A 22,522-nucleotide genomic window follows, 5' to 3' on the forward strand; every position below is an offset into this window, starting at 1 on the left:
TTCCGGGGCGGGGCCGCGGGACCCGGAAGTAATTAGGGAGCTCGGCGGACAAGTCGGAGTCTGAGTTGTTGACAGCCGTTTCTCTGCCCTCGCTGGTCCTGGCGCTGCCAGCGCCGCCGCCGCCGCCGCCGTCATGGGGAAGCGACAGCATCAGAAGGACAAGATGTGAGTTGAGCCGCTGGGCCTCCGTGCCCGCCCGGCCCGCCCCCCAGCTGGTTCCCAGAGCCACGCTCCGATGCCGCTGGGTCCGCAAAGCCTCCGCCCCCTCCCCGGTGGGCAGTGACCCCCCCCGGGCGCCGAGGTCTCCGGCTGCCGGTTCTAACCCGTCGTAGGTGCCCTCCTCCGAGCGCGGCCTTCCCGCCCGGTCTGCACTCGCGAGCGCGGCTCCTCAGTCAGCCCTTTGCCTTCTTGTGTCTCTTGAAATCACTCCAGGCAGGCTTTTCTCCCAAGGCCAACTCTTGTCAGAATCCCAGTAACTTACCTGTTGCTAAGTCTAGTGGTCAGCTCTCAATTCTCATTTTGTTGGGCTTCTCAACAGCATGTGACACAGTGACCACCTCGATCCTCCTGAAGCCCTTCTTCGGCATGTGGGACACCTTATGCTCTTGATTTTCCTTCTGCCTCAGCGGCCACTGTCTTCTCAGGCCCCTTCGCTGGATCCTTCTCCCTCTCCCACAGACTTGGTACATCCATGTCCTCCACGTTTTTTTCTCCTTTACATTCTCCCTTGTGGTATCCCCTCTTGGAGTAGTCAGCTGCTTACTCGGCATCTCCAGTTGGAGGTCTGATATCTCAAATTTATTTTTTATGAAGATTTTATTTATTTATTCATGAGACACACACACACAGAGGCAGAGACACAGGCAGAGGGAGAAGCGGACTCCATGCAGAGAGCCCGATGCGGGAACCGACCCCGGGTCTCCAGGATCACACCCCGGGCGGAGGTGGCGCTAAACCGCTGAGCCACCTGGGCTGCCCCATAGTAGGTGTTTAATAAGCATTTGCTGAATGAGTGAAATGATTGAGTCATCAGTTACTTCCAGAGACTCTGTTCTCTTTATAAAGGGAGATGGTAGTAAGATTCTCTCTCTCTCTTCTTCAGGTATATTACCTGTGCTGAATACACTCACTTCTATGGTGGCAAGAAACCAGGTAAGGCATGCAATCCTTCTGTTTTCCTTGGTGTGGATGTGTGTCATGGGGGAGGTTGTAATTAAGGGCGCTATCTTCACTAGACAATGAGACTGTAAAAATTAACAATGAGCAAGAACACAGAAAGTGTAGCAGATGGATGCGTTTAGAACGCAGATAATTTGCAAAGGAGAAATTCACTAAACATATCCAAGAAAAATGCTTAATCCTCTTGGTGGCGATTTTTTTTTTTTTTTAACAGAGCACGCGAGATCGAGCGAGGGCAGAGGGAGGGAGAATCTCAAGCTGACTCCATGCTGATGTGGAGCTCAATCTCATGACCCTGAGACCATGACCTCAGCTGAAATTAAGAGTCAGCTTAACCAACTGAGCCACCTAGGCACCCCAGTGATGATATTTTTGGACGTAGATTAAAATAACCTTCTTTCTTCTGTCAAGTTAATAAAAAATAAAAAGAATGATAATACCCAAAGCTGTCAAGGCTCCAGTAAAAAGAGTAAAAATTATTATACACTCAATAATTGCTGATGGAGGTAAAACCAACATAGTTGTCTTTGAAAGCCAAGCAAGGCCCTAAGCAGGGGTGTGAGGGTTGTGGGAGAAACCCAGCCGCAGTGGCTTAAGCAAGTATGTACTTTGGCCTCTAAGTTCTTTCTTGATGTCCTCCACGTGTTCTACCTATTAAAAGGTTTTTAAGCCACAGCAGTTTTTGCACTAGGTAATTTACACGAAGTTTTTCTTAACATGGTATTGAATTGTTGGTAGGAACACCTACATAAAGTTATTTATAGAATAAACTTTGTTTTATTTTCATCTTAAACAGATATCCCACAAGCAAATTTTCGTCGTTTACCTTTTGATCACTGCAGGTAAGAGTTGTTAGTGTTCATCTGTTCCTCTGAGCTGTTCTCTGATACTCATGATTTGACAGTGAATCTGATCCTTGGGGGATGCAGATGTGGTTTCTTTTTTTAAATTTTTAAAAAAAGATTTTATTTATTCATTCATGAGAGACACACAGAGAGAGAGGCAGAGACACAGGCAGAGAGAGAAGCAGGTTCCATGCAGGGAGCCCAATGCGAGACTTGATCCTGGAACCCCAGGATCATGCCCCAGGCTGAAGGGATGTGCCCAACCTGAGCCATCCAGGGGTCCCCAGATGTGGTTTCTACCTGTGTTCCCCCACCTAGATCTTCCTTAAACTGAGAGAAAGTGACCTCACAATGATAAGAACTAATACTTAGTGTGCTCATTCTTTGTATATTTATGCATTGTTTATTTTCTCCTCTTTCTTACCTTCCAAGGTCAGTAGACTCTGCTGTTAAGCCTATTTTAACTTGAGAGGATCAGTGTTTAGAAGTGGGAAGTCCTTCACCCAGGTGTCACATCCAGGAAGTGATGCCATTGAGGTTGGACTCCAGGCCCATGTCTTTCATGCTTTACTTTTAATACAGAGTCTAAGTAATAGCATTGATAATCAGTCATGATACTGTGAGCCCCTCCCCCCTTCCCTGGGAACACAGGTTACTGGTGGGGATGGGGAGAGACCCAGCTGCAGAGCCACTGAGATGCTTCCTCCCGCCGTGGCTGGTATGTGTATGAACAGAATGGGTCTGCTGGAGAAGTGGGGCTAGGATTAATGAACCTCAAGACATTGGAGGTTTGGGGATGGTCCGTTTGGGCCTGAGTTTCCCCAAACTCAAGCTTGATCATCCCTGTTGGACACCTACACCATGTGTGTGTGTCCCATTGGGTTCTGATTCCATAGATGACGATGAGCCTTGAGACCTGATAGAGCTCTCCTAGTGATCTCAGCCAGACCCCACAGGGCGGTAAGGGTATAGGAAGGGCCAGGGTAGCAGCTACTCGATTTGCCCCAGGAGACTCCCATGTAGCCCTGAATCAGGGCTTTTCCCTATTCATGGCACTTGCTCAGGGAGGGTCAGCAGGTGAGACCCAGGCATCATTGGCTAGATTTCTCCCCACCAAGTTTTGTCATCAGCCTCATGGGAATGTGATCTCATTCAGAGTGGGGATGAATGGAATTTTATTTTTTTAAGATTTATTTATTCATAGAGACAGAGAGAGGGAGAGGCAGAGACACAGGCAGAGGGAGAAGCAGGCTCCACGCAGGGAGCCCGACATGGGACTCGATCCCGGGTCTCCAGGATCACACCCTGGACTGAAGGCGGTGCTAAACCGTTGAGCCACCCGGGCTGCCCAAATGAATGGATTTTATGGAAGTACTTTCATCCTTGGCTCCCAGTTCCTCCAAGAGGTCTCTAAACTGGGTTTCAGCCACTTTATAACTAGCTGGAGTTCTGGGTAAAAATGTGCTTTGAGGATATGCCCTTCAGGGCCCGTTAGGGAGAAGATGCATGTACAGTGTCTTGTTGTTTGGAGCTTACTTTGGCGTTGGGTCCTGTTTCATCAGTCCCCCGCAGCAGGATCACCCCTGGGTTAAAGCAATAGGTTGGGTCAGAGAGGGAGGTGGCAGGTGGCCCCTTGAGGACTTACTGCAGCAGCATCTGGGGAGGCGACCCTAGAGCTGCCTGGCTGTCCAGGTCCAGGGGGCTGGCCTGTCCAGACCGAAGTTAGAGATAACTGCTATACAGACAAGCCAGGTCAGCCAGGGCTCTTGATGGCTAGCTCTAAAAACCTCATGTGAGAAAAAAGGGTGTTAGCTCAAGGAAGTTCACCGGGTACAGTTTCCCTTCACCTGGAGGTTCTGCTTTTCCTAAGCCGACCCTCCACAAGGTAGCAAATGGCTTGTGGCAGCCCGGATCTCTACAGACTCCTCTACTCCCATGTCTGTGTATTAGGACTTATCCAGGGCTCCTAGGACACATGCCTGAGTCATGTGCCTACGCCCTGGAAATGTGGGGGGAACTGTGTGCACACTCTTAAGTCAGGAGCAAACAGGGCACCACCAGACCACAATAGCTCCACTAGAGTCTCTTGGGTTGAGAGGGCAGTTCTCAGTAGAAGAGTGTGGCCTGCCTGCTGTGTGCAGTTTTAGGGAGTGAAATCCAGTCCTGCCACCCCAAGGCTACCTCCAGGAACCTCTTTTGGGCTCAAACGTGAAGATACGTGTGTTATATGACACAGCAGAGAGCATGGGGACAACCAGGCTGCTGTCGTCCCAAGGCCCCTTCGGCACCTCCTGGACCCTTGCCTTGTATTTATTGCTTTGTGCAGGGAGCTTCTGAGGGGTGGGGGTGTGGGGGTCACCTCTGTACTGGCACCCCGAGGAGTCCCATAATTGGAGGGAAGAAGGGAGGAGCAAAGCAAGATGTCATGGGAGCTGCTGCATGACCTCAAGTGACTCTGTCCTTTCTCAGTCTCTCTCTGCAGCCCTTTGCCTACCCGGTCTGCACCCCTGAAGGCATCGTCTTTGACTTGCTGTGAGTTTTCCCTCGACTTTTGAGCTAACAAAAGGGGTGAGACTGTTGACACCCACAGGGGAAATGGGAATATGGGACCAGCTGGAGGGTTTGTGGCTTCAGGCTGTGCTAAGCCAGCCATGCTGCGGTCTTAGCAGCCTGGGTAGCCCCGGGTGGCCTCTTGGGGACCCAGGAGGGACTTGCAGAGCCTTAAGGATGAGGCCACAGTGTTGCTGTGTCCCCTGGGCAGGCGGCCTTGGTGGCAGGTGCTGCCGTCCCTGCCTGGGGTGCGTAGATCTCTCCCTACACCTGGGGGCCCTGCTGTTCTCATCGGCCTATCTATACCTTTTCAGAATGTTAACTGAGTACTTTTTACTTTATGAAAGCAGAGCCGTAATTTAGGTACATATTTTCCCAGGCTTTGTTTTGAAAGCCTGATGCTCAGTTTTATGTTCCAATTTAAACAAACTTCTGTAAGTTTTTATGTTTCAGTCTTTTTTTAGAAAATGTGGAAAGTACTTCAAAGTAAAAAGAAAAATTTACTGTAATCACACTATCCAGTATAGCTATTGTCAATATATATTTTTTAAGATTTATTTATTTATTCATGAGAGACACAGAGAGGGAGAGGGGCAGAGACACAGGCAGAGGGAGGAGCAGGCTCCATGCAGGGATCCCGACATAGGACTCGATCCCGGGACTCCAGGATCACGCCCTGGGCCGAAGGCAGGCGCTAAACTTCTGAGCCACCCAGGGATGCCCCTATTGCCAATATTTATGCTTCTCTTTTTCTGAGTTTAGTTTACCTTAACATGGTTAAGGTAATATTGCAAAGATAGTTCTCCATTTTTCACTTAGTTGTGTCATTCAGAATTTTCTGGAAGCCTAATTTTTTAAAAAAGATTTTATTTATTCATGAGACACACAGAGAAAGGAGCAGAGACATAGGCAGGGGGAGAAACAGGCTCCCCTCGGGGAACCCAGTGTGGGACTCAATCCCAGGATCCAGTATAACCACCTGAGCCAAAGGCAGATGTTCAACCACTGAGCTACCCAGGTACCCCTGGAAGCCTAATTTTCTTTCTTTCTTTTTTTTTTTTTTTTTAAGATTTTATTTATTTCTTCATGATAATACACAGAGAGGAGGGAGAGAGAGAGAGAGAGAGAGAGGGAGAGGGAGAAGGAGAAGCAGGCTCCATGCAGGGAGCCCAACGCGGGACTCGATCCTGGGTCTCCAGGCTCATGCCCTGGACTGAAGGCGGCGCTAAACCGCTGAGCCACCCGGGCTGCCCGAAGCCTAATTTTCAATGCTGGTTCAGTATCTCATTGTATGACCCTATCAGCATTTTCATGTATCTGGATATGTGGAAACCCATGTATCCAGAAACACTCCCTGACTTCTTTGGTCAAGATAAGGTGCTAACAGAAGTGAAGTGGAGCGAAGCCCATTTGCAGCTCTCGCCTGGACGCAGTCCTCCTGGACTGTTGCCTCATCCCCAGGCTGCACCTAACTCCCCTCCTGTCTTCTCTTCCCTTTAGTAACATCGTCCCTTGGCTTAAGAAGTATGGGACCAACCCCAGCAACGGAGAGGTAGGTAGCTGGGCGGGAGTTTGAGGGATGCCGGTGAATGCTATCTTCTCATCTGTCCTTTTGTTCTGTGGTTTTCTAGTATGCACGAGTGTGGTAGAGGGCTGTTCATAGGGCCTCATGAGCGGGACTGTCCTCCCCACTTACCCACACGGTTCCTTTCTGGAAATGTTCCCTACACGTACATGCATATGGGCAGATGTCCCTCTGCTTCCCTTGGGCCATGGATGCAGTCACACGCATGAACCCCTGTGTACCTTGCTTTCGTGCCCCACAGCATGTTGGAGATCTGAATGTCAGTGCATAGGGCCCTGCAGCATTCTGTGGTGGCTGCTGCAGTTTATTTGAAGTTACCTGCTGTTCCTGACAGTGGACAGGGAGCACCCTCGTGCACGTTTCTTTGGACACATGTATGAGTGTCCTCCTAGGACTGCTGGGTCACGGGGTGGGTGCGTTTTCAGTTTTGGTAGCTACTAGCAAATTGTCCTCCGGAGAAGTTTCCTGTTTCCCCCTACCTTCAACAACCCTGAGTACCAATTTTTTTGAAATTTTTATTCTTCGAGATGAAAGTGTTTTTTTTTTTTTTTTGAAAGTGTTTTTTAATCTTTTTTTTAAGATTTTATTTTTAATCTTTATACCCACAGGGTGTAGGCCTCGAACCCACAACCCTGAGATCAAAGTTGAATGTTCCACTAACTATGAGCCAGCCAAGCGCCTCTTAATTTGTATTATCGTGAGTGAGGTTAAGCAGCTTCTTATGTGTCACTCATACACCAGTGTCAGGAATTTTGTACCGCTTGGGAAGAGGGCCCCAGAGCCAAGTTCCAGCTAATTCACTTTTTCTGTCCCCACACTGTGTGCTCCATCATAAACCCGTGGTGCTGCTACATTTTCCACATTCTGGTGGTCCCTTTATTTCTCGGAGCCCTCTTGTTCTCTTGCACAGGCCCACGTCTTCAGTTATTCAATTGCATCTACTTACTCAGCGAGGTGTTAGCCTGCCCTGCATGCAGGGCCTGCGGGCGGTCAGCTCTGGGTAAGAGGCTCACCAACAGGGAACCTGGGGTGGAGGCCTTTGGGCACATCTGTGGAGCAGCGCCACTGAAGCTGAGACTGGAGATGGGGGGAGATGGTAGCAGATAGTCCAAGGCTATGTCAGGAGGTCCTCGAAGGCCCTGGGGGGAGCTCAGGTTTGTTCTGACGGTGCTGGAAGCCAGGCAGGGTTTTAGGCAGAAGCATCTTGTGATCTGGCCTGTATATTTATTTACTTATGATTTTATTCATTTATTTGACAGAGCACAAGCAGGCAGAGTGGCAGCAGGGGGAGAGGGAGAAGCAGACTCCATGCGGAGCAGGGAGCCCGATTCGGGGCTCGATCCCAGGACCCTGGGATCAAGACCCGAGCTGAAGATAGACTGAGCTGACTGAGCCACCCAGGTGCCCTTGGCCTGTGTTTTAAAGGCTCATTTTGGCTGCAATGTGGGAAACGGGACTACAGGGATGCCAGGGTGGAGGGGGAAAGCAGCCAGGGGCTATGCCCTTGTCTGCATGAGAGGTGCTGTGCAAACTTGGATCAGGATGGAGGCAGACGGGGTGGCACAGAGAGGCTGACCCCAGATTGCTGTTACCTGTGGTCCTGTGGGCCTTGCTGGGCCATCACATCAGGCTCTGTGTTTCCGCAGGGCAGGGAAGAGCTCAGTAGGAGCTCAGTGGAGTCCCATCTTGTGAGGACTGGATCAGTTAGCATGGCCTGTGCCAGAGGTTCCAGGGAGACAGGTGGAACCAGGTGATCTGGCCTGTGTTTGGCATTCCAGGCCAGCAGGGCTTCAGTGGGAAAGCAGATCCCTCAGAATCAGAGCCCCAAGCGGGAGGGACTTACGTGCATGGAGTCAGATCAGGCAGTTGGGGCGGAGGTGGGATGAGGAGGGCCAGCACGGGCTCGATTCCCCCCATGCCCCACTTTTTAATGTTTTGTTTTTCTTAAATAGTCCTTCAGCAGAACACTAGGGGCACAGCTGTGTACTCACCACCCAGATGAAAAAATAATATTCATTTTTAACTTCAGATGTAATTGGTGGATCAGGGCTCCCATTAAAAATGTGTGAACACTGGAGAAGTATAAAACAGACCTCCATCCTTGGCCTCTAGCTGTGGGGTCGCCCCTGTGAGCGAGTCGATGTGCCACTCTGAGGATGGGGGTTCCACTGTGCAGCCCCTCTCCTCCACATTGCTGCTGGGTCCCTGGGGGCCCTCGGGGCAGCACCTCTTTTTTTTTAATAATAAATTTATTTTTTATTGGTGTTCAATTTGCCAACATACAGAATAACACCCAGTGCTCATCCCATCAAGTGCCCCCCTCAGTGCCTGTCACCCATTCACCCCCACCCCCCGCCCTCCTCCCCTTCCATCACCCCTAGTTCGTTTCCCAGAGTTAGGAGTCTTTATGTTCTGTTTCCCTGTCTGATATTTCCCACACATTTCTTCTCCCTTCCCTTATATTCCCTTTCACTATTATTTATATTCCCCAAATGAATGAGAACATACAATGTTTGTCCTTCTCCGATTGACTTACTTCACTCAGCATAATACCCTCCAGGTCCATCCACGTTGAAGCAAATGGTGGGTATTTGTCGTTTCTAATGGCTGAGGAATATTCCATTGTATACATAGACCACATCTTCTTTATCCATTCATCTTTCGATGGACACCGAGGCTCCTTCCACAGTTTGGCTAGGGGCAGCACCTCTTGCCTGTAGCTATGAAGACTTGCAGGGTCGGAGACTTTTCCCATCTCTCTGCTTCACCTAGCCTCATAGGCTCTGCATTTCTTCACATCAGTCACTTATTTGTTATTAATAATTATTCTTTTTCCAGAAACTGGATGGGAGGTCCCTGATCAAGCTGAACTTTGCAAAGAACAAGGAAGGTGAGTGATCCCCCCCTTTTTTTTTTGTTTGTTTGTTTTTTGAGTGATCCCTTTTACAATCAATCGGAGACAGTGCCACAGACTCCAATGACCCTGCCTTTCACTGAGTTCTCTGCAGAATCCGTCATTCCTTTCTGATTAAGACAGACACTTTAATTTTTCAAAGATGTAGGGGTGCCTTGGCTGGCTCCGTCAGTGGAGCACACAACTCTTGATCTCAGGGTTGTGAGTTCAAGCCCCACATTGGCAGTAAAGATTACTTAAATTAATAAAAATGGTTAAAGTGGCAAACGTTGTGTGTACTTTACCGCGATTAAAAAAAAAATATATATATAGTTAACATAATTTTTCCTTAAAGGTCCAGGTAGTTTAAAGCTGGGAGTAGGGTGGAGGATGAAGTGTTGAGTTTTGGTCCCAGAAGGGCAGTGGGGCCATGAGGGCTGCTCACAGCTGCATACAGCTGAGCCCTGTGGGCATGGACTCTGGCTGAAGTCCTGGTCCTCTCATTGCCAAGGGCAGGAGCTGCTCAGGCTGAGGCCCAGGGCAGGTGGGTGCGGTGGTGTGATGGATTTGCTGAACAGTTCTCTGGGTGGGCTTCTCCTCACTCACCTCTGGTTGTGAAGCCCCACCTTCACCCAGGGGTCCTGCTTTCTAGCCCCTGGCACCCTCTGGCCTTTTTATTTGTCAGATGCCAGAGCTGAGATGACCCCCACGGGCACCGACCTTGCTCTTGGCTCTTTGGAGGCCTGGCACAGTTCCCTCAGCCTGTGCAGATGCCAGGTTGAGGCTGTCTGCACTTGCTTGTGTGTGCATTCCGGGAAGGTGCTGAGGCACCTGAAGCTGGGGCCTGACACTCCTGTGTCACCCCAGAGCCTGGCCCACAGTGGGTGCCAGCTCACTGTAAATGAGAGAATGGCCTTGACAGACCAGAAGCACAGTGCTTTGTGGACAGTCCCTGGAGGTTGAGGAGCTCCACGTAGGTAGCCAAGCCCCATGGACCTTCTCTGAGATCAGTCAACTCAGGCCCACAGTGTGTCTCTCATTCAGCACATACTTACTGTTTCTCATGTGCAGAGAGCAAAACAGGTCATTTCCTGGAGTGAAAGGAAGCTTGCATTATGGTGAGGGAGGAAACTGGAAAACAGTTGACCATAGTGTGTCAGATGCTGCCTCTGCCAGCAACTGGATTTCAGGAGCAGGGGAGGAGAGAGTCCTAGCAAGACACGCTGACAGGGTTTGAGTGGGAATCCGATGAGGGAGGAGGCGTGAGATGTGGGGGGAAAGCATCCCACTGCAAAGGTCCTAAGGAGGCCTGTGTTGCTGAAACAGTGTGAGAGTGGAAGCAAGGGGTTGTGGTTGGAGGAGTCTGAGTTGGGGACGGTGCAGAGCAGTTAGTTGTGCAGGGGCCAGGCAACTACGGGTCTCTCAGATGCTGGCCAGAGAGGAGACATGAGATCTGACTATTCACCTGTGTTATTTTCTTTTTTTAAATAATTTTGACCAAAAAAAGTAGTAATAATTTTGACCAGCAAGCACCTTTTTTACCTTTTTTGTTTTGTTTTAAGTAGGCTCCACACCCAGCGTGGGGCCCCCTGCAGGGCTCACATTCCTAACCCTATGATTAAGACCTGAGTTGAGATCAAGAGTTGGACGCTTAACTGACTGAGTCACCCAGGAGCCCCTTTTGCCTTATTGTTATTTTAGAAGATGTGGGATCCCTGGGTGGCGCAGTGGTTTGGCGCCTGCCTTTGGCCCGGGGTGTGATCCTGGAGACCCGGGATCGAATCCCACGTCGGGCTCCTGGTGCATGGAGCCTGCTTCTCCCTCTGCCTGTGTCTTTGCCTTTCTCTCTCTCTCTCTCTCTCTGACTATCATAAAAAAAAAAAAAATTAGAAGATGTACTTATTTATTAGAGAGCGAGAGCATGGGTGTGTGCTTGCTTGTGAGGAGGAGAAGGGGCAGAGGGATAGGAGAGAGAATCCCCAAGTATACTCCACGCGGAGCATGGAGCCCGATGAGGGGCTCCATTCCAGGACCCTGAGATCATGACCTGAGCCGAAATCGAGAGTCAAGCGCTTAACTGACTGAGCCACCCAGGCAACTCCCTTTTTTTGTTTTTAATTGAAAACTTCAGATGCATGAAAGTAGAGAGACTTAGTACGGTGATCCCCTGCCCTGTAGCCATCACCCAGCTTCAGTTCCCATCCACTTAGGACTGTGTGATTTTACCTGTGCTCCCCTGTGGCACCTGCTTAGGTAATTTTGAAGCAGATGATCAGAAACGTGTCGTTTCATGCTTAAGTACTTCAGTGTATATCTCTAACAGATAAGGATTTAAAATACTTTTTTAAATATAGTACCGCCGTTCCATCTAAAAAGTTAACAGGAATTCCTTAGTGTCATCAAGTAACCCAGCCAGTGGTCAGAATCTGGAATACTTTCATGATCTTTTTTTTTATAGTTTTCAAATCAAGATTTTTAAAAAATCCACACAGTTTTGTGTGGTTGGTATCGCCTAAGTCTCTTAATCTGTAGATACTCTGCTGCTCTTTTTTCATAGTTTGTTAAGACTTACTTGAATGGGCTTTCTGGCTGCCTGGTGTGGAGTCGGCGGGCACGGGCAGGGAGGGCAGTGGGAGTTTGTTGCAATGACACAGCGAGGGAATGGGGGGGCGTATAGGAGGTTGGGGAATGTGGCAAGATCTGAGATGGAGGAGGGGTGGTGGTTGCTAGCAGCGTGTTGGGGGCTGATGGAGCAGACGACTCCAAGGAAGACCACGTAGGGTTTGGGTTTTGCGGGACAAGTAGGAGTTTCTCAGTGGGATTGGAACAGGAGGCTTGAGCAGCTGGCTGTCCCTCTGGGTCTTCGGAGGTTCAGGGCATGCTGACACAATGTCTCCTTTCTCTGGTCTCTTGGCGTGTGTCTTCTTTCTAGGAAAGTACCACTGCCCAGTGCTGTTCACCGTATTCACCAACAACACCCACATCGTAGCCATCAGGACCACCGGCAACGTGTACACCTATGAGGTGGGTTCTCAGGAGCTGCGGCACATATAGGTTCTTCAGGTATATGCCCCAGGTATATGCCTCAGCACCCAGGTGCTGAGGGTGCACCGGGCGCCGTGGGCACAGCCTGTCCCCGTGGAGCTTACGTGCTAGAGCCCTTCCTGTGGCCTCCTGACCTGAAACCTGGGAGGTTGTTTTATACTCGGGGGGGTTGGCCCTGCAGTCTTCATCTTCGCTGACCAGGCCCTGGGAGGGAACCTGTGCTCTGATGGCAGGTCCAGGAGAGCCCTGAGCCCCCCCTCTGCCGCCTCCTGCTGGAGTCCCCAGGAGGAGCAGATGCAGGCTGGTGGGCACGCCTGGCGGTGGGCGGCCCCGATTTCCACCCGCATCCTGCTGCTCTGGGCCAGCAGAGAGTACAGCAGCAGTCGCGTGGGTGCTGTGTTGCAGGGAAGCCCTCTCTGAGCTGTTTTCCCACCTGTCCCTGGCTGTTGGCAGGGTCTGGATCTCCAACGCTGCCCTGTGGGGCCTGGGGGTCACTTTTGCCCAAAGTGTGCACAGATTTGGTTGGAGGGACTTGGTAGAGATGCACGGCCAGCGTTGTTGAGCCTGTTTGCTGATGTCAGATGTGTATCATTGGAGTGTCCTTCAGTGAGCATTTGCTGAGATGGCTGATTCGAGTGTCTGGGGCTCGGCAAGCTCCGTCCTCCATGGTGGGGCCACTGCTGTGAGCCCCCAAAGAGTACGTGGTCGTGCCATCCTTTTCTGCACCCCTGGAATGGCGCCAGCCCCTGGGTGAGCTCCAGGCTGCTGGTGCCAGGGTGGGGCAGGCACCATAACAGCGTGCTCCCTCCTGGCTGCAGGCAGTGGAGCAGCTAAATATCAAGGCCAAGAACTTCCGAGACCTGCTGACAGACGAGCCCTTCTCTCGGCAGGATATCATCACCCTCCAGGTGGGCGTCCCCTTGCCACTGCTGTTCCCAGGGAGGACTGGGTGCCCCCTGCCAACCCCTCCTTCTCGCCCAGGCTCTGGGGCCTGCCTAGTTTTGGTTTCCCAGCTCTCCCAGCTCCTGGGAGCACCCCCAGCTCCAGTGCCCCTGCTATCAGTCTAGGTCTTCACACGGCTGCTCTTCTCTGGTTCTCACACCTCTCCTAATGCCTGTCCTTGCTCTGTCACGGCCACTCATGTCTTCCATGAAAGCCATCTCCGAATCCAAGTGGGAGAGGATGGGCTGGTGTGTGCTCTACCCCAGGGTTGAGCATAGGACGTGCCTTGAGGTGCCAGACCTGAGTGGGTTCCTGAAAGGCCTGGACTTAGAAACTCTAGGGGTGGCCTTCGTGGGCCATTCCTGTCCATGGCTTGTCCCCTCCTCGTCAGAGGTCCATGCACACTCACTCCCATGGGGTTGCTTGCAGTCACCAGAGCCTGAGGACTGCAGGCTCTGTGTCTGGCAGCTGGGCTGGAGGGAGCTTGGGAGGGTGTGTCGGAGGCCTAAGGTGGATGCCCTGTGTCTCCCTACATCCCCATGATGAGGTCTGTCCATCCTGTGGCTGCCTAGCAGCAAAGGATGCTCGTCAGCCATGTGCTGAGGGGCAGGGGACAGAGTTTGGCGTGCAGACCAGCCATTTGTGCCACTGTCCCCACCCTGCCCCTGCTCGTGCCCTTGCCTAGGCGGAGCCCTCTCCTGGCCCCTGCTGCCCTCCATTCCCAGCTCGACACCCCATTCTCTGCTGCCGGCTCACTGTGCTGCACGTGTTCTCTTTGCTGCAGGACCCCACCAATTTGGACAAATTCAATGTCTCCAACTTCTTTCATGTTAAGAATAACATAAAAATAACAGATCCAGGTAGGTACAGCCACGGCTGCTCTGCGTGCCAGGGGTTTGGGTGAAATAGGTCAGTGCTTTCTGGGTGAAACCCTCACCTTGCTGGGGACCGGAGCACCAGGAGTCTAGCTCAAGCCCAGACTGGCCGATGCTTAGCTTCTGTGCTGAGGTTGGCAGCACCGCACCCGCCCACAGGGAGCCCGATGTGTGGAGTCCCAGCTGGGGCCCACATGCTTGATGCCTACAGCCTCATGCGCTGGTGGCCTTGCTGCTGCCTCCTCCCCACTCAAGACTCAGCCCAAGGACCCCCCTTGCTCCTTAGAGATTCTCTGTTCCCATTGTGGGGACAAGTGGTTCATGCAGGCTGCTGGGTCCCTCTGGCATGGAAGCAGGTCCCAGGAGGGGAGGTGACTGTGGCCCCTGCTCAGCTAGGTGGCTGCCGCCCCCAGCATCGAGTGGTTCCGGGCTGTGTCTCAGCCTCTGGGGCCAGAGCACAGCTGGGGCCAGAGCCCGGAGCCGACCACAGTGGAAACTGCGGGCGGGCTGACTTGCCACCCTTGTGGGCTCTTGCCTTGCTTTCTTCCTCCGCACCCCCCTTCCCTGCCTCGTGGCCACCAGGAGAGTGTTACCGTGTGGAGGCTTGGGTAGTCGGCCTCTGTCCTGTTCTGGGCTTCCGGTGTTGGAGCTGGCTGTGGCCCCCTGTCCCTGTCGTGCCTGTCTGCAGACATTGCTGGGGCCATGGTTGATCAGGGCCCCTGTGCTGTTTTGTAGATGAAGAGAAGGCAAAACAGGACCCGTCTTATTATTTGAAAAATACAAATGCCGAGACCCGAGAGACACTGCAGGAGCTCTACAAGGAGTTCAAAGGAGACGAGGTCCTGGCGGCCACCATGAGAGTCCCGGAGAAGAAGAAAGTAGACAAGCTGAACGCTGTGAGTGGGCAGAGGGCTACACGGCTGCCAGCACAGCCAGCCTGCCCATCTCAGCCCCTCAGAGGGTACTGGGGTACATGTGGAGGGCTGCACTGAGGCCGGGCCTCAGGAGGCCAGGGGTGGCAGATGGGCGTGCTGGGGGCCATGCACGGTCCGTATCTCACCCTAGCCCAAGCTCCGTAGTCTGGACTTGACATGTTGAGTGGACTGCTGCCTGGTTACCATGTGCCGCTGCAGCCTCAGGTCTGTGTGTCTGGGGACAGCAGAGAGGGCAGCCCGTGGGTGCAGCTCCTGCCTAGAGGAACCTCTGGGAGAGACTGCAGGGGTGTTTGAGGATGCCATGGTGCTGAGAGGAGAGGACAGCGGGTGCCCCCTGCCTGGGCCTCCTCCTGAGTGACACGTTTGCTTCTCGCAACACTCACCAGCCAGCCCTGAGGCCCCCGTGTGCAGTGAGGGTGTTTGGAGTTGTGCCCCAACCCATCAGGCCCCAGAGCTGCCTGCCCCTTCCCCTCTTCAGGCAGGGCTGTGGGGGGATGGGGGATAGAGGTGGCTCTGAGGTGCCCTCAAAATTACCCAGGAAAACTTGCAAAAGACAGTTTGTTCACAATCCCACCTCTCTAAAACGACAGCACTTAGCATTTTGTCGTGCTTCCTACTGAGGGTAAGAAATCCCTTTTTTTCCATCACTGTCTCAGATAAAAATACAACCTAATGGGGCTTATTTTTCCCTGACTAAAAAAGCAGTGTGTTCACTGTAGAAGACTGGAGCCTTTAAAAAGGAATTAGTCCCTCACACTGTGAACCTCAGGGGTGACCGGTTTCTACTTATTTCCAGGGTTTCTGTTAACATGAGAGCCTTGGCCAGCTGGGCCTCAGCCTCCCGTGCAGGCAGGCCCCTCTGTGGTTGGTACCCCGGCTCGGTCCCCTCGTTCCCTGGGCCCTTAGAGTCGATGCAGGCCAGGCCAGGCCCCCCGGAAGTCCCTGCCAGGCTCTCCGGGCAGCGGCAAGGGACAGTTTTTTGGAGGAAGGGCACTGAGTGGGGCCAAGTGGCAGCATCCAGGCCCTCTGGCTTCCCGGGGCGCCACTCACGTGCCCCCTGGTTCCCTCTGCAGGCACACTATTCCACCGGGAAGGTCAGCGCCTCCTTCACGTCCACCGCCATGGTTCCAGAGACCACACATGAAGCAGGTAGCTGCCTTTGCCTCTCCATCCCCAGCAGTGCTGCCTGACAGTGGCTGAACACCGGGCGCCGGCCCCACTGAGCGTCGCTCCCCCGTGCTTGGCCTCCATGGGTGCTTAGGCAGCTTGGGCATGGTCAGGCAGCGATGGGCCCTTTCTCAAAGAGTGTCTGTGTCTAGGCGGGCAGTGGCTGCAGTGGGGGGCCCCCTGTCCCCTTCTACCCACCATCCTCCATATCCAGGCTTAAACGCTGAGCCCCTCCTCCTTCTCCCTCTGCCCGAGAACCTACCCTGTCCCGCGCCCAGGGCCCATGAGCCTGTGCTCAGCGGGGCAGACCCTCAGGCTCCTGGGCCCGGAGCCTGGCGGTGGGGTTGGAGGGGTGTTGCCCCAGCTGGAGGGCAGCGTGGAGCTCAGGCCTCTGTTTACAGCTGCCATTGATGAGGACGTGCTGCGCTACCAGTTTGTGAAGAAGAAGGGCTACGTGCGGCTTCACACTAACAAGGGCGACCTCAACCTGGAGCTGCACTGCGACATGGTACGTGTGGCTGCCGTTCCTGCCCCGAGCCCGTGCTCCGTGCCAGGGTCTAAATATGCAGCTGCACTTGGTACATGTTGCAGTAGAATGTTCCACTTGGTCTCTGGAAGGCATGGTGCTCATACTTCCTCCCCGGAGGGGATGCTGTTCGCTGTACATCGTAGGCCCGTGCTCTGGGAGGGGCGTGCACACCCTGCCCCCACTTGCCTGAGTGTGTCTCTGTGGCCCTCGCTACAGGGTCACGGCAGATGCACGCATCTGGTCGTTGAGCTTCACGGGTCCTGTGTCATCTTGTTGGGCCCGGGCAGCTGACTGGCACCTCGCACAATTAAGGCCCTGGGTGGTGGTTGCAATCTGCCCGTCAGCTGCTCATCACCTCACAGAAGTATCTGGGCTCTTTTGTAGACGCCAAAGACCTGTGAGAACTTCATCAAGCTCTGCAAGAAGCAGTATTACGATGGCACCATCTTCCACAGATCCATCAGGAACTTTGTGGTGAGTGACAAGGGTCTGCACTGGCCACAGCCTTGCACCTCCAAAGGGGCTGTGTGACTCCTGTCCAGGTGTCCTGCGAGTCATAGCTGCAAACCCCTTCTCCTCGGGGGAGGGGGGAACCTGCGGCCTGACCCCTAAGAGTCCCCAGCCCAGCCATGCTGGGCTCGTGCAGAGCTGGCCTGGGAGGGCCCTGTCCTTGCTCTTGAGCCCACGTGGCAGGTAGGCAGTGGCCTGAGGGCCAGGCGGGGCCTTGGGGGCACAGCTTGCTGACTGGCTTTTTTGTTCTTACAGATCCAGGGGGGTGATCCCACCGGCACAGGGACAGGTAGGCACTGGTGCAGGGGCTTCCCTGGCAGCTTTGGCTGCTCTGTAGGCCGCGGTGGGGGTGGGGGCCGTGCCGAGAGGTCCAGATGTGGAATCTGATAGGCCAGCTACCAACCTGCTGTGTGACCTCAGGCACATCCCTCAGTTTTCTCATTTTGAGATGGATGCAAGGCCTAGCCAGTTGGGGAGAAGCAACAGGATGCCCTCTTGCTGCCCCTAGAGCCCCCTGGTGGCCTGTTGGCTCCCTGGGCCCAGGCTGTTCCCTCCCCCGCCGTGTGCTGTGAGCGGTAATGACCCATGGCTTTCACTCTTTAGTCCTTGTACTGGGGGTCCGGCTCCCCTGCGGGGCTCCCAGCGGGCTGGGTGGGACCTGTGGGGAGAGGGTGGTGAGGGTCCCTCGGGGCCAGGGCTGCCCTCTGAAGGACTCGGTAGTGCCCCTCAGGACTCGGACACATTTCTGGGGCTGGGCTGTGTCCCACTGGTTGCACTTGGCTGGGACCCAGTCGTTCTGGCTGCCAGCCACTCTGCTTCCTCTTCCAGGTGGGGAGTCGTACTGGGGAAAGCCCTTCAAAGACGAGTTCCGGCCCAATCTCTCGCACACGGGCCGGGGCGTCCTCAGCATGGCCAACTCGGGACCCAACGCCAATAAGTCTCAGTTGTGAGTCAGGGGGTGCCTGTTGTGGGGGGGTCCTCTCTCTCAGCTTTGTGGTTAAGGGGCAAAGAGCTCAACCTGAACCCCGCCCAGAAGGTGGGCAGTACCCTAGAAGAGACTCACGTGCCACCCCTCCCCCCACCCTGTGTGCGTGCCCTGCGGTGCGTGTCTGTGAAGGAATAACATGAATGGTTGCTCAGACACCCAGGGAGGCCAAGGCCGCAGGAAGCAGGTGCTGGCCCGGGTGGGGGTGGGGGGAAGCCTCGGACAGGCAGTGCCTTTGTAGAAACGGGGAGACTTAGTGAGGGCCCGAGGATTGTGCTCGAAGTACTGTATCAGATGCCTGGGATACCTGGCCTGGTCAGCCGGGGCGGGGAGGAGAAAGGGCCAGGAGTACTGGCCTGGGCTGCCCGGGTCCTGACAGAAAGGCGGGGGGTTGGGGGTGGGTGAGGGCCCAGTGGGAGTGAGTGTGGGGAGGGGAGGGGCCAGACCCAGCCTGGCAGGGCAGGGGTGGCTGCAAGACAGTTTCCCGGAGGGCCCTCACCTGTGCACCGAGCAGGACGGGGGAGGTGGGTCTGTGCAGCGTGGAGGTCGGTGATGGTGCATTGGGGGTGGCAGCTTTCCTGCACGTTTGATGGGATTCCCTTGCAGAACCGTCCGGCTGGGTGGAATGGGGCAGCCCAGGCAGCCAGGGTTTCTCTTGGCCTGTGTGTCCTTCTTTCTCTGGAAACTGTAGGAGTTCACCTGCCTGCATTTAATTATTTTTGATTTTTAAAAATCTTTGGTTTCTGCTCGCTCTTTGCCAACTCTTTCCTTTTTGCTCACTTTTTATGAGGAGGTTTGTTATTTTTCTTCAGTGCTTTTAGTTAGGCATCTGTATTCAGGATATTTCTATTTAGAAAGATCCCACATAATATTTTAAAATATATTCCAGTATGTTTCTCGTATGGTTTTTAGTTGTACTGAAGGGAGTCTACCCTTAGTTCTTTGGTTTGTGGGATCTCCGGAAGTTTTGGAAGACTTTAGTTGTTTGAGGTAGGAAGGTTTTAATTTTTGTATTATATATTTATACACGGTTTCTGTACATGTGAGCCAACTATTTTGTTTTCCTCCAGTTGTGCTGGTATCACTAGAGAGTAACCCCTCCTTTTCCTGGTTTGGTTGCAGCCCCACAGCTGACTCACCTCTGCTGTGAGGTTGCCTGTCTGAGCGGTGGTCAAGTGTGACTACTCGGTCCTGGATACCACAGGCACAGGGGAGCAGGGTGGGGCTAGGACCGCCCGGACCCCAGGTGTCCTCTCTCGAGAGGGGTCCCCACAGAGTACAACACCTCCCTTTGTTACCCTGATGGTCCCCTAGCTTCAGTGACTCGTTGCAGGTGATTTTCCATAAATCCTTTACATCCTTTACGGAGTCCTTCCTACGGAGGAGGCGCTCCTCCTGGAGGTGTTCTGGGAGAGGCCTGGCTCCTTAGCCTCCTCTTCTCGGGCACATGTTACCTTCTTGTGTAAATCGGGGTCCCATTCCGGGTTCTCTTCTGCTCCACGGCCTGTTTGTTATTCCCACACCATCACACCTACTCAATCATACTTGCTGTCTATAGGAAGTTCTAGTAGGTGAGTCCACCCTCACTGTTCTACATTGTGTTTTGCCTTGATTTAGTTGTTTCCTCTTTAATATGAACTTTAAGATCATTTTTGTTTTTAAATATTTTATTTTACTTTAAAGATTTATTTATTTATTCATGAGAGACAGAGGCAGAGACATAGGCAGAGGGAGAAGCAGGTTCCTGTGGGGAGTCCGATGTGGGACTCAATCCCAGACCCTGGAATCACATCCTGAGCTGAAGGCAGACACTCAACTGCTGAGCCACCCAGGTGTCCCATTTAAAGATTTTATTTTATTATTTTTTAAAGATTTAAATTAATTTATATACTTTTAAGATTTGTATTTACTTACTTTTTTTTTTTAATATTTATTTATTTATGAGAGAGGGAGAGAGAGAAAGAGAGAGGGAGAGGGGCAGAGACACAGGAGGAGGGAGAAGCAGCCTCCATGCCGGGAGCCTGACGTGGGACTCGATCCCGGGACTCCAGGATTGCTCCCTGGGCCAAAGGCAGGCGCCAAACCGCTGAGCCACCCAGGGATCCCCAGATTTGTATTTATTTATTCATGAGAGACACAGAGAGAAAGAGAGAGAGGCAGAGACATAGGCAGAGGGAGAAGGAGGCTCCATGCAGGGAGCCGGATGTGGGACTCGATCCAGGGTCTCCAGGATCACGCCCTGGGCTGAAGGTGGCGCTTAACTGCTGAGCCACCCAGGTGTCCCAAAAGATTTTATTTTTTAAAGTAATCTCTACACCCAGGTTGGAGCTCAAACTTATGACCCCGAGATCAAGAGTGTGTGCTCCACCAGCTAAGCCACCCAGGCGCCCTGAACTTAGAGGTCATTTTATCTAGAGCAGAGTCTATGGGGATTCTAATTTGGAGTGATGGGACATTGATATTTTGAAAGGATAGACGTAGGACATCTTCCATCTAAGGATGTGGTTTGACTTTCCCTGAGGGTATATTTTTGGTCTTTTAGTATGGTTTTAGAGGGTTTTTCCACCCAAGGCTATTCTTTAAGGATTGTATACTTTGATATTTTTGTGATCAGAATTCTTTTCCAATTCTGTTGCTCAAATAGAGAAAGTCTGTTTTATATCTAACTACTTTATTAAATTCTCTTATAATTCAAATAGTTTTTATTAAGAGTGTCTTAGGTTTTCTAGATAGGTGGTGGTCCTCTCTCTGGTGTGAACACCAGTCAGCTCACATCAGGCCTGTAAGCAGAGGACGTGGACATCCTGCTCTCCACGTTATGTGCTGTTTTACCATCTGATCAAATTTATTATCGTGCTACTTTTTGGGAGAGGCTGTGGGATTTCCAGATGCTTTTCTCTCAGCATCTGTTCCTATGGTCAAGATGGTTTTCTTTTCCTTCTGGAATCTGTGGGTATTACCTCTGGGTTGAGCAGCCTTGCTGTCACAGTTTTGGCCTGGAGTAAACTGGGCCAGTCTTTGCCATGCTGGGAGGTCCGCCACATACTGCTGCCCTCACCCGGGACCCGGATCTGGCTGGGCGGGCCTGAGGCCCAGCACGCACAGCCCGCATGGTGAGCCTGTCCTCCTCGCTTTGTGGCCTGAGGTGGCTTAGCTTACAGTGGGCTCGGCTGCTTGGTAAGGTAGCTGGCCAAGGACAGCTTCTGCGGATCCTTCGTGCTCATTCCTTAGTTGCTTCCACTTCGTGGGCCACCTGGGGAGCTTTTCTTTTGCCAGAACATAACTGGTCCACCTCTAGATTTCCAGACTTGTTTCCGTGGCATCTCCCTTCCCGTCCCTCACTGCACCTGCCTGCCCGCTCTCCTTCATGGTTTGCGGAGGGCTTCTCTGGTTTTACTTTATGTAACTTGCCTCTGTTTCCATCTTCACTGGCTTCCTTCAGTGTTTCTCCCTTCTCAGGCTTCCGTCCAGCCCTCCACTGCTGTAGACCTCCGAGTCTCTGCCTGCTGACAGCTCGCGCTTCCCCTCCTCTGTCCTCTGAGGTCAAAGGACTAATCGTAGACTTGGCTCACTCCTGGCGTGTCTATCATTGTTTTTCTCTTCCCTTCTTTTTTCTTGAGGACTATTTCATTCCCTTTTAAGCTTCCCGACCTGTGTTAGAAACACCCGGCAGAGAGACCCACATGGTGGCCAGAGTCCAGGTGTGTGGTTGTGGGTGTGAACGTCTGTGGTGACTCGCCCACGGGCTGTGGCTGGTCAGGCCGGGTGGGCTCTGAAGGAGTGCTGTCCCTTGCCGATTGCTCGTGCCGTGGGCTGTGGGGATGTGGGCAGCAGCGCGTGAGGTCCCAGGAGGGCTGCCTGGCCCACGCCACTTCCTGGGGGTGGCTTCGTGCCCTGGGCCCCCCCAACTCCCCCCTGAATGCTTCTCTCCATCTTGTTAGATATGTTCTGTTCTTTTACTTGGAGCTTTCCAGATTTTTGAAGTTTGAGGACCTGCCTGTAATGGCACCCTAGACTTGGGGTTCCTTTAACTCAGCCTGGTGGTCTGAGGGACATACTTAACTTTCCAGTCAGTATCCGTATGTTCTATTATCCTAATTTAGATTTTCTGGGTACCCTTTTTAAAAAATATTTTTCATTTCTTCCTTTTCTTTCTCCTGATTTGGAAGTTCTGTGTCACTTCTGGTTTTAAGTAGATTTATTTCAAGTCTGCAGTTGGTCTGCCTCCTTCCGTCCCAGACCGACCCTGCCTGTGCCACCCCCCAGCCCACGTTACTAGAGTTGGGCATTTAAATGTCCTTTGTTTTTGCACCAAGTTAGGTGTGAAAATTGATTAGATCGGCATTTATGGATGTTGACCCACGTTCCTCGGTGTCTGCTCCTTTCCTGCCCGTCTTTCTTCCAGTTCATAGTGTCTGTTCCTTCAGAGGCTGTTGTGATGGGACTGGCTCAGGCGTCCAGTCTCCCTCTCCGGCCCTGGCA

General features: G+C 52.7%; 1 protein-coding gene across 4 annotated transcripts in view; it reads left to right on the forward strand.

Annotated features, from left to right (window-relative positions):
• The window catches only part of PPIL2 (peptidylprolyl isomerase like 2), a 26,441-nt gene continuing 3,919 nt past the window's right edge, over positions 1-22,522 (forward strand). For 3 of the 4 annotated variants that reach the window (XM_035706286.2, XM_049101904.1, XM_025474940.3), the window contains exons 1-15: positions 4-165; positions 1,103-1,152; positions 1,976-2,021; positions 4,494-4,556; positions 6,075-6,126; positions 8,998-9,049; positions 11,985-12,076; positions 12,916-13,005; positions 13,824-13,899; positions 14,650-14,810; positions 15,923-15,998; positions 16,418-16,524; positions 16,930-17,019; positions 17,311-17,344; positions 17,884-18,001. In XM_035706286.2, coding sequence (XP_035562179.1) covers positions 134-165; positions 1,103-1,152; positions 1,976-2,021; positions 4,494-4,556; positions 6,075-6,126; positions 8,998-9,049; positions 11,985-12,076; positions 12,916-13,005; positions 13,824-13,899; positions 14,650-14,810; positions 15,923-15,998; positions 16,418-16,524; positions 16,930-17,019; positions 17,311-17,344; positions 17,884-18,001 — 1,139 coding nt within the window. In that variant the 5' untranslated portion in view covers positions 4-133. Of the gene's footprint in view, positions 166-1,102; positions 1,153-1,975; positions 2,022-4,493; positions 4,557-6,074; positions 6,127-8,997; positions 9,050-11,984; positions 12,077-12,915; positions 13,006-13,823; positions 13,900-14,649; positions 14,811-15,922; positions 15,999-16,417; positions 16,525-16,929; positions 17,020-17,310; positions 17,345-17,883; positions 18,002-22,522 lie in introns of all 4 variants that reach the window. The other variant, XM_025474941.3, reaches the window with a different exon arrangement.

The sequence above is a fragment of the Canis lupus genome, chromosome 26, assembly GCF_003254725.2.
Source record: "Canis lupus dingo isolate Sandy chromosome 26, ASM325472v2, whole genome shotgun sequence".
Classification (NCBI taxonomy): domain Eukaryota; kingdom Metazoa; phylum Chordata; class Mammalia; order Carnivora; family Canidae; genus Canis; species Canis lupus.